An 11,714-nucleotide genomic window follows, 5' to 3' on the forward strand; every position below is an offset into this window, starting at 1 on the left:
CACACACACACACACACACACACACACACACACACACACACACACGCTCCTCACACTGTCATGAAGACGACAGAGAACATCCTGCTACCAGATTGTGGTGCGTCCTCAAGCGTAGGGATCAGGACTCCCAACTCATATTTGGAGAGGAAGCACAGTTCAATTTAGAGCAAACGTTTTTATTTATAGTTTTATCGTTAGGAGAATTCAGACTTCCTGAATGTTTTTTATTGCTATAAAAATCATAGGAAACTTGTTAACTAAAAATACCAAAATCTGAAACCATTGTTTCTCATCATATCCTCCATCAAGGCCTGTACACTTGTTAACTTCTTACTGTGAATTGCGTGGAGGTTTACAGCTCAGAACATCAGTTTACATTCAACATTCATGCACATTTCATTTCGTCTCATTCAATGCAGTCCCCTCAATGAACCGTCCTGGATTCCACTTCCTTCCTGTGCTTTCTGTTTCCGTTCCTCCTCCTGCTCCAAGTCTTGTTGAGTTGGAGTTTTGTTCCACATTTTTCTCCCCTTCTGTCCAGGACCGTCTAATGCAGTGGTTCTCAATCTGTGGGTCGTGACCCCTCTGGAGGTCAAAGGACCCTTTCACAGGGGTCGCCTGATTCATAACAGTAGCAAAATTACAGTTAGGAAGTAGCAACGAAAATAATGTAAATATAGCACTAAAAAGTTAATCAGGGGCACGTGAGACGCAAATACTTGCTTGTACTAATGAGTCACACATGAATCCTTTCATTGTATCCATTTTATTTAGTAGTGGTTCCTAGATTTGTTGTCATTTAGCTTGAACTTTTTATAATAGAGGAGCTTTATTTTCCTCATTCTTTCTAAATTACAGCATGCTAGTCATGTACTCAAAATCGTCTGTCACTTTCTGAACAGGTAGATGCTGGCTGGATTGGATTTTGGTCCATAGTTGGAGGCTGTGTTGTTGGGATAGCCATGGCAAGGTAAGAAGATTTTATGTCTAGCATGTGAAAGGACTCTTTTGTTACAGTTAAGCCCTACAGGAAAGAATATTTCCCTAGATAGACATTTAGAAACCAGAGGAAAGTAAGGCAGACACAGGGCAGCAAAGTACGTTTGCTCAGGCTACAGAAAAATGAAGGGAAAATTGCTGCTCCAAGAACCTCAAGGATGGGTCTTCTGAACGTCTTTCTGCAAGTCCAGGGCCGTGCTCCAGTGAGCATGATTAGGGCATAGCACCCATAAATGGAACCAAGAGAAGGGTGGTCTACAAACAAGTCGGTCGGACTAGTACAGAAAGGAGTTGAAAGCAAGTCCTTTGAAAGAACACCTCCAGAGCTTCCCGTGAACAAGCAGCACCCTGCTTGACACGTGTTTGTTTCTGGCCCCTGTTTGGGCAGGTATGTTCCTATGGTTAGCCCATTTTGATTTTTTTAAATGTCCATAAAGACTTCCTGTTTTAACGCACTCCTTTGATCTTAACCCATTATGACAGCACAATTTTAGAATGAGTTAGAAGAAAAGACAGCGGCTTCATTTATTCTAAAATAAGAAATGGAAATGTCACTCTTTTAGCTGACTGCCTATAAAACTATTCTTAGTGTTTTCAAAGAGATAATATTCATTCACTTACTAAAACACTTTACTCCATCTAATCAAAAACAAAATTGAGCAATCAACTCTGGCAAGAAGGGAAGAATCTAATTACATATTTGGGGAGATCAAATAAGGTATGTAAATCACCTCAATTTCTAAATACTTGCGCATCGTTGGCACGGACCTTACACTCTGTTTACTGTTCCTGGGATAATGAAAGAACAGATGGGATTGTAAGTTCTAAACCACCCAATAGAAGGGTTCATAAGTTGGGAAAAGGTAAGAATAAAATCTAAAAAGCTGAAGAAGAGGAACAGGAAGGTAGCTATTTGTGGGAAATCACTGTACTGATCCTGAAATACACTGACCTGTCACGTTTGACAAGAATCAAACCTAATTTTTCTAATTAAATCTTCCAGCCAATTTTTGTGAGTCATCGTTGATCAAGTACTATTCTGAGCACCAGCTAGGGCAAAGAGGGAACCATTAACCGTTATGTCTGAGAAATGACATCTCACGCTCCTTTCTCTCTGTATTTTCCTTCTCCAAACCCTCCATTTTAACTATATTTAGATAGCACTGGAGGGAAAAATTAGAACAAGGGCTTTTATGTTTTTAAATTGTTGAAGTGGAAGTTCTAAGAAGAACTGCCTTTCCTCTGGGACCTGAAATCAGTTTCAGGTACCTCCTGGTCTTAAAAGCAGGAGTAACATTATTTTCTTAGCACTGCCTTTGGGGTCTGTGAAATGGAATATTCTTAGAGACCTGAGTCTGTTGAATGATATTAAAAGCTTTCTGGAATTATGTTGCTGCAGACCAATTTGGTACTAATTTGATCCTACCAGTCTACTTACTGTGATGGCACAGTCCCAGTGAAAAGACTGAGACCCCACAGCAGAGCACCGCGGTCAGGTGCGCCCTGGGTGGTCAGGCCCTGTGACACTTACTGATACTCCACTTCATTCAACTCCGCTCCCATCCAAACCAGAAAGCTGTTTTGTTCTTTTACACCCACTGAGTAAGTTTACTCGGAATGCCGAAATATGAATCAGAAGCGTGTTTGGTGAACAGGGAGTTTAAACAGCCTTTCACATGTTCTGAGGAACATTTCTATCAACTTGTTCACAGTCCATTGCAATGTTCTCCTTGAAAACGTGTAAATGAGGACAAGCCTTAATGACCTGACAAAGGCGCGTTCATTTTTCCCACCAAAAGATGGCGTCCGCTCCCACAGGAAGTTCCTCTTAGGCCCTGCAAACAGGGCTCACCATAGCCCCGCAGGTATGTGCAGGACAGAAGACGGTCTTGAAAGTACTCAGGGCAGTCGCATAATACAAGAGAAACAAGAGCCAGTTGACAAGTTCAAAGCCGAGGAGGGAATGTTGGATACTTATGAGTTGTTTTTTTCTGCAATGGGAGCAATTCTAGAAGACAGTGAACTGTGCTTAGGCAGAGGGAAGCAGCTCACCCACAAGCCACAGTTAGGCAACACATGACAAAGAGCAGGTGACAAATAGAAACCCCTTTGGGTATAGCTAACTAAAGGATAAGCATTTCTACCCATCGTCCTTTCTTTTCACGTGAAGTTAGGAGAGCAGAGGGATTTGAGAAGTTAAAATGCTGCAGCACTGTAGTAACGAGTTTGTGGGCTATCGTTCTCTATTCCAGAGGTGGTGGTAGAGCTGTGAACGCGTGCGCTACTCAGCAAAAGTTGGAGGGTGAACCCTACCAGGTGCTCTGCCGAGGAAGGCTTGGCAGCCTACTTCTGTAACTATTTGCAGCTTTTTTGTTGTTGTTTTAGGGTTTTCTTTATATGAAATGTAGGATAGGTAAATTTAGAGAGACGACAACTAGATTGCTAATACAGTGAACCCTCGTTTATCGCGGTTAATCAGTTCTAGACCCTACCGTGATAAATGAAATTCCGCGAAGTAGGGTTCCTTATTTGTAAATCAAATATTTTCGTAGTTAGAGCATAGAGGACATGAAAAAAAACCTTTAGTCACCATTACACTCGTATTACTCAATTTATTAAACAAAAAAGGGAAAATGCAGTAAAACATTTTGGATGTTACAATTATCATTTATTATTTATTATATTATTTATGGCATCTAGTTTACAGTATTACATATTTCACATACAGTATTATTATACATAGTTCTTACAAATACTGTAATCAATAGCCTATGAAATGACTTAAGGGATGTACTCTACAGGTGGGTCGCCGTCTTTTTCCTCTGAAGGAGCGGGTGTAGGCAGTGGGTGCTGTTACGCAAAAACCACGATAGAGTGAAGCCGCGGAAGTTGAAGCGTGAAGTGGCGAGGGTTCACTGTATTTTCTTAGAATCTTGGCAGAGGAGGTTGAGGGAAATGGGGGGCTAGTACAAGAATGAAGAAAATGCTTTAAAATTACTTGTAATGATGGCACAACTCTTTCAAATATATGTAAACCTTTGTGAATCATATGTCAACGAAACTTTAAATAAATAAAAAGGGAAAGGAAAAAAAGGAGAATATTGACAGCCTTGGACATATTGACGATTCCCCCACATGAGTGGGCATTGATGCCGGGCAGTGGGGTTTGGGGGACTCACTGTCCCCAGTCCCATGCTCTTGCTCCCATGAAGCTCACGGGAAGGCAGAAGGAACAGGAAACCAGTGAATTTCCAAACAGATAAATAATGTGACAAAGATAAACATGTGGAGAAAAGGTGGAGAGGGCTTCTTAAGATTGGGTGGGCATTTCTGTTGGGAGTGTGATCTGAAGGGTTGGCTGGAGGAAGTCGTGTGATGATGTGGGAGTGCCTGCATCCCATGCAGATGGGATGAGTCTAGTGCTGTGGGATATGGGGAACGGCCTCGGTGTCCCCGACACATGGAAGCAGGGCTTCCCTACTGGAGCGTAATAGTAAAGGAAGGGAGAGTGGAGGCATAGGCCGGGCCACCCAGGGCTTTCGAGCCTCTGATCTAGGCGTTTGTTTTTATTCTACGTCAGCGCGCATCTGGGGAGAACCGTATTTGTAAGTTTATGCCAACGAATGAACCTATTTTAAAATTATAGACTATGTATATTCTATAATAGAATATTTTTAAATGATAGAAAATAAAAGTAGCGTTTTAAAACTCAGAATCCATTCAGTGAATAAAGGAAGGGCGTGGAAATCACAAACACACATCTTAAAATCAAACACACCTTGCTTTTAAAAGAGTAGCTGGAAGATCATTCGCGTAATTGCTCTGTAATGGAAGTGTGTCACTGATCTCGATAGTACGAGCCAAGCCAGCTAAGATTAAGGAACACGGTTTCTTTTCAGGTTTGCGGACTTTATCAGGGGCATGCTGAAGCTCATTCTTCTCCTCCTGTTTTCCGGGGCCACACTCTCGTCCACGTGGTTCACCCTGACCTGTCTAAACAGCATCACTTACCTGCCTTTAAACACAGGTGAGCACAGATTTGTCTGTCTGTCTTTCTAAAGGAATTTTTATTGTGAATTAGGTGGAGGCTGGCTTGTCCAGCTATCAGTTCTGCATTCCAGTTTAAACCAACGTTTGAGCTTTGAATAAATAATGTTTCAGCTTAAAAAAGTAAGCCGTGAAAGTGGGACTTTTCTGGCTTTCCGTAAGTAATTGTTAAAATTATAAAGAGGAATATGTGTTAATATCCTTATGGGCCTATCAAACCATCATCCTATGTAAAGAGAGTCTAAAAAATAGCTAAAAATCTTGGTATTGGTATTTTGCACGTAGAAAATAAGTATAGTGTGATCGTTACCCTAAAGCTTAGATTGCTTGTAAAGGTCTATATATTCTTTAAATTCATACAGATAAAAATATACAAATATCATTATCCTGTTCATGAAAATATACCAATATCTTTATCTTGTTTCTAGCCATATTGTTAAGCAGTGAGAAACATTTAACAAAGACCAAAAAAAGATGAAGTCTTGAGTACACTTCAGTAACAATTTTCGAGCCAGCCCCGATGGCTTTCACTTTATGTCTAGTTTCATTGCTTTTTGAATGCAGCAGAGCATTGGGAACAGTGGGTTTTGTGTAGCCCGTAGCTCGGTCGCTTAGCTCATCTCATTGATCTGGAACATTTGTAGCTGCTGTTGTCCTTATTGTTCCTGTCAACAGTACTGGGGCCCTAATAGTTTTCTGTTGCTGCTGCGACAAGTTACCACAAATTCAGTGCTCTCAGACACACACCTTCTCACCTGCATTTCTGTGGGTGAGGAGTCTAACGCGGTCTGTGTGAGTTAAAATTCAGGTGTGGGCAGGGCTGCGTTCCGTCTTGGTGGCTCTAAGGGAGAATCTCATTTCTTTGCCTTTCCCACGGGTAGAACAGACCACACACCCTGACCGGGTCTCGGTCTTCCAAGCCAGACACATCGGGTCCAGCCCTCCCCACACGGCATGGCTGCCACATGGCATGGCTGTCACATGGCATAGCTGTGCTTCTTTTGCTTGGTCTCATGTCCTTCTGATCCCTGTTCTCCTGCCTCCTCGTCCTCCTCCTTCCATCTAGACCAGTGGTTCTCAACCTTCCTCATGCCGCGACCCTTTCATACAGTTCCTCGTGTTGTGTGACCCCCCCCAACCATAAAATTATTTTTGTTCCTAATTCATCACTGTCATTTTGCTACGGTTATGAATCGGGCAACCCCTGTGAAAGGGCCGTTTGACCCCAAAGGGCTCGCGACCCACAGGTTGAGAACCACTGACTTAGAAGAACCCTTGGGGTTACATTGGGCCCACCTAGGTTATCCAGGATAGTCTATTGCTTTCAAGGTCATCTAGCTGCCAACTTGAGTTCCATCTGCAGCCTCAACGTCATTTACCATGTCAAGTAACACTGGAAAGGGCTTCAGAAAGTACGTAGAAGGATAAAAGCACAAGCCAGCAGAATATGTCCACGAACTTCTGAAGACTCCCTCATGCTGTAAGGGTTCCAGGCGTCAGGGCGTGGGCATCTTTGGAGGGTGGTCGTTACTCTGCCTGCTGCACAAAGTCTACAAAATCACCACCAGGGACTCTCGTGTTTCCTTGGCCTCCTTCCACCAGAAGGTTTAAGATGCATGGGTTTGGTTTGGTTTATCTTTAACGTTTTTTATCCTCCTTGCTTACACCAGCAGTTTCTTTCCTTTCCACGGGGCAGCTTTTTGCGCAGGATAAAGTCCAAGCTTTGTCAAACATGACATCCTGTGTATACTTAAGTATAAGCCAACCCGAATATCAGCCGAGACACCTAATTTTACAACAAACACTGCATAGAAGATGTGCTGAAAAACTCGGCTTATGCTCGACTAGGTGTTTGTGGGACTGTTTAACAAGTGAGGACTTCGATTAGCTGTGGTAGGTTAGCGTCTCAAAGTGGCTCTCCAGAGGCCGTGTTGCTGAGTGGCATGTGTGTTCTCTGCGTGCCCTTCGTGACAAAGAGGGTTCCTTTTGTCTACGTACAAGTGAGGGCTGCTACACTCCCTGGTACTAGAAGGTCAGCGGCTGGAGTGACACGGTGGCTGCAACAATAGACTCAAACACAACAGTAACTGTAAGGATGGTGCCGGGCGAGCACGGTTTTGTTCTGTCACACAAGGTCCTTATGAGCCAGAACCGACCAAACAATAGCACGTCCCCTGATTCGTATCTATGAGCTCCGTAATTAGAGAGCCAGCAGTGTACACACCAGAGGCTTCAAGTCTTTCAAAGAGACACATTGGAGAATTTCTACCACTTTTACAAGGAGCCCTGACAGAGCACCGGTTCTGTGCTTGGCTGTTTAACCATTTAAACCCTGGGGGTTCAAACCCATTATCCACTCCGTGGGAGACAAGACCCAGCCAGGTGCTCCTGTGAAGATTACCGCTAGGAGGATTCTGGGATGACGGTTGCAGAAGCGCTCCCCCACGAAGGGCACAAAGGAACAAGACGGGCAAAGAAATGATGCTGGCTCTAAGGAACTCGGAGCTGGGGAGCCGAGTAAACCAGCAGAGAACAGAGATAGGCCAGACTCAGTGAGTCCATGAGTCACAGGACCTGGGGAAACATCCTCCTACCATTCCTTGATTCCTCAGCCACTCACGGCTGTCCTGTGAGCCCAGAAGGAGCCTGCTTCCTTGCCCACCACAGCCTCTACCTGCGCCAAAAGACAGGGCCCCGGCCTCCCACCCTTCCTTTGGAGCGTGCAAGCACCTCCCCCGCCCAGACACTGGCAATTGCAGGCAGGCCTCTGAAACCAGAACAGAGCCCCTTGGGAGTCAGTTGTGGTCTGTCTGCTCCCCGTTTCAAGTAGTGCTAAGAACCACTGACTAAGACGGCCATGTGCTAAGGAGCAAGCCTCTAGTGTGGGCTCCACCATAGCTAGCGTAGTCTGATAGCAGCACGGCAGACTTCCTGGGGGGATTTTTGGAGTGTGCTAGCACCTCTCGGATCGAGACATTGCTGGCAGCAGAAGGCCCGTCAGTGGAGGCTCTTACAGTACAGTCTGCCAGCAGACTGTGCCCCTAGCTCAGGCCTCGGAGACCAACAGGACAGACCTCCTGGGGGGAGGGGGTTAGGGTCAGTCCAGATCTGTCTACTGCCCCGCATGGTTGGTGCTGAGGACTGCTGACTGACACTGACTCGGGCAGCGAGGAAGCAGACATGCTTCATGGGTGCTACACCCACAGGCAGCATCCTCCAGGAAAGGTTCTGTTTGGAGCATGACAGCCCCTTCCCCACCCAGACACTGTCACCTCCAAGTCTGCCACCAAAGGCCCCTGCTCCTGTCGTCAGCACTCCTCCCGCCTCCCTGCACACCCTTTAGGGCTGGCCTCCGAAGCCAGCAGGCCAGGCATTCCTGGAGGTCAGTTAAGGTTGGTCTGCCCTCAATTCTGACTGGCACTGAGATCTTTGGACTGAGGCAGCTGCTGCTTAGGGAACAGAAGTGTCAAGGGGAGGGTGGACTAATAGAGTACAATCTAGTGTGGGGGTGTCCGGGGGGTGGGTGGGGGGACTTTCACAGGAACCAGGCAGACCTCTATGGAAATCTCACCAGAGCATGACACCTGCGCCCTCACCTGTAACTGCCAGGTGCCTGACCGTTGCAAACTGCCTCAGAGGGGCCCTGAAGTAGGCTCCGCTCCAGTAGTCAGCCCTCTGCTTGCCTCCCTTGGACCAATAGGGGAGCAGTTTGAGGCCGTCTCCTCCACCTTACAGTTGACCTTGAGGCCCGCCGTTTGAATGGAGGGTACATCCCACAGCCAACATAACAAGGAGACCATAACTGGGGGGAAATATGGAATTAAAAGATAAAAATTAAAAATATAAACTGATTCTCAACATGAGCTCCAACAAGATGAAGACACTTCTTTCTTTTTTTTTTTTTTTTTTAACATTTTATTAGGGGCTCATACAACTGTTATCCCAATCCATACACACATCAATTGTGTAAAGCGCATTTGTACATCATTCTCAAAACATTTTCTCTCCACTTAAACCCCCGACATTAGGTCCTCATTTTTCCCCTCCCTCCCCACTCCCCCCTCCCACATGAGCCCTTGATAGTTTATAAATTGGTATTTTGTCATATCTTGCCCTGTCCAACGTCTCCCTTCATCCACTTTTCGGTTGTCTGTCCCCCAGGGAGGAGGTCACACGCAGTTCCATGTAATCGGTTCCCTCTTTCCTACCCATTCTCCCTTTACCCTCCCTGTTTTGCCACTCACACCACTGGTCCTATAGGGCTCATCCGTCCTGGATTCCCTGTATTTTCAGTTCCTATCTGTACCAGTGTACCTCCTCTGGTCTAGCCAGACTTGCAAGATAGAATTCGAGTCATGGTAGTGGGAGCGGGGAGGAAACCTTTAGGAACTAGAGGAAGGTTGTATTTCTCATCATTGTTACATCGCATCGCACCCTGACTGGCTCATCTCCTCCCCGAGACCCCTCTGCAAGAGGATCTCCAGTGGCCTACTAATGGGCTTTGGATCTCCACTCCGCACTCCCCCCATCATTCACTATGGTAAGATTTTTTGTTCTGATGATGCCTTACACCTGATCCCTTCGACACCTCGTGGTTGCATAGGCTGGGGTGCTTCTTCCATGTGGGCTTTGTTGCTTCTGAGCTTGATGGCCGCTTGATTACCTTCAAGCCTTTAAGACCCCAGACGCTATACTTTTTGATAGCCGGGCACCATCAGCTTTCTTCGCCACATTTGCTTATGCACCCATTTGTCTTCAGTGATCCGTTCGACACCCCGTGATCACACAGGTTGATATGTTGTTCCATGTGGGCTTTGTTGCTTCTGAGCTAGATGGCCGCTTGTTTACCTTCAAGCTTTTAAGACCCCAGACGCTATATCTTTTGATAGCCGGGCACCATCAGCTTTCTTCACCACATTTGCTTATTCACCCGCTTTGTCATCAGCGGTTGTGTCGGGAAGGTGAGCATCATAGAATGCCAATTTACTAGAAGAAAGTATTCTTGTGTTGAGGGAGTACTTGAGTGGAGGCCCAATGTCCTTCTGCTACCTTAATACTAAACCTATAAATGTAGGCTCATAGATCTATTTCCCCATCCTCATATAATATATTTGTATATGTACATGTCTTTATCTAGAGCTCTATAAATACCCTTTGCCTCCCAGCTTTTTCCTCTATTTCCATTGATTCTCCTCCTGTCCCACTATCATGCTCAGTCCCCACCAGGATTTCAGCACTTACGTTCCCCTTGATCCTGCCCTACCAGGTCTCCCACACCCACCTCCCCACCAATTTGGATCGCTTGGAAGACACTTCTTTCTATAAGCAAACACAACAGCCCTTTAGTCCATCGCTAAAGAACTCAGGGTCCCGGGAATTTAACCTTGTCGCTCTAACCCGTCCTTTTCATATTATCAGCTGAAGAAAATAGATGCCCTTGAGCGTTTTTAATATTTAGGAACAAAGTGAAGTCATGAGCCAATTCAGAGCTGTAAGGTGGGTGCCTAATGATACCCCATCAAAACTTTTGAAAATGGCCCTTGTTTGATACAAGGGTTTTCTGTTGCTTCCCGGGGTGTTTTTGTACGTTTCTCAAAGCATTCTCTTAACAAGCAGACATTGCTGCTTTGGGGCCCTCCAGAAAGTCAACAAAATGTATATACAAACCCCAAAACTCAAAAGCCATGATCTTTGGTCTTGACTACTCCACTTACACGCTAACTGAGCCACCTCTGCTCGTGGCAGCCATTGTGTTCATTGTTCTCTGTCTTCAGGACCGTCCTCAGAAAGGCATGCTACATTGTATGTGACAGTTCTCCCAAGAATTACACGACACACAAGGAACAGAGTAACCAAAGCCCCTCCAAATATACACCCCATGAGAAAGAAGAAGACGAATATAACATTAAAATACAAAGTTAAACAAGTAAAGGGCAAGTATAGACAAAAACTAAAAGAAATAAGAAAAATGCATGAACAAAATGACGATCTTACACAAAGGTAGTGTGGCGGAAAGGGACGGTAACTGAAATGAGGAACACAGGGAGGATTTGCCAACAAACGTAATCAGAGAATAAAGAACCCGCAACCCAGAGGATGAGATGGTTAAAATCACAGATGCCGAAGAGCAACAGGAACAAAAGCCAAAAAGATGGAGCACAGTTTAATGGAATTATGGGGCCACAGAGACTAACTGTAAACATTGGGAAGTCCAGGAGATGAGAGAAAATAAAAGAACATAACGAACATTTGAAGAAATAGTGACAAAAAACATCCCCAGTGTAACCAAGAACATGACTCTACAAATGCAAGTTGCTAGAGAACCCCAAGCAAGGTCAACCCAGAGAGATCTGCACCAAGACGCAGCGTGAGAGGCTCTCGAGGATGACAAAGAAAGAATACTGAAAGCGGTGAGAAGGAGGCAGTCTCATATAAAGGACTCCCACTAAGATTAAGTACCAGTTTTCCCTCACAATCACTGGAGGCCAGTAGAGCATTGAAAGTGCTGACAGCAGAGAAAAAACTAACAAACAAAAGATCCACCAAGAACACTATATCCTGCAAAACTATACTTGAATGAGATACATTAAAAAGTTCCCAAATGGCAACAATCGATCCAAATTGGTGGGGAGGTGGGTGTGGAAGGCCTGGTAGGGCATGATCAAGGG

At 45.1% G+C, this 11,714-nt stretch overlaps 1 protein-coding gene across 1 annotated transcript in view; it reads left to right on the plus strand.

The window, feature by feature from the left end:
• SLC49A4 (solute carrier family 49 member 4) overlaps positions 1 to 11,714 on the plus strand; it is a 108,921-nt gene that overhangs the window by 70,167 nt on the left and 27,040 nt on the right. The window contains exons 7-8 of the mRNA XM_030884814.2: positions 903 to 970; positions 4,899 to 5,026. Of these exons, the coding sequence (XP_030740674.1) occupies positions 903 to 970; positions 4,899 to 5,026 (196 nt within the window). The remainder of the gene's footprint in view (positions 1 to 902; positions 971 to 4,898; positions 5,027 to 11,714) is intronic.

This window comes from Echinops telfairi, unplaced genomic scaffold (genome assembly GCF_000313985.2).
Source record: "Echinops telfairi isolate 266 unplaced genomic scaffold, ASM31398v2 ScPeMD7_17;HRSCAF=63, whole genome shotgun sequence".
NCBI classification, from domain to species: Eukaryota; Metazoa; Chordata; class Mammalia; order Afrosoricida; family Tenrecidae; genus Echinops; species Echinops telfairi.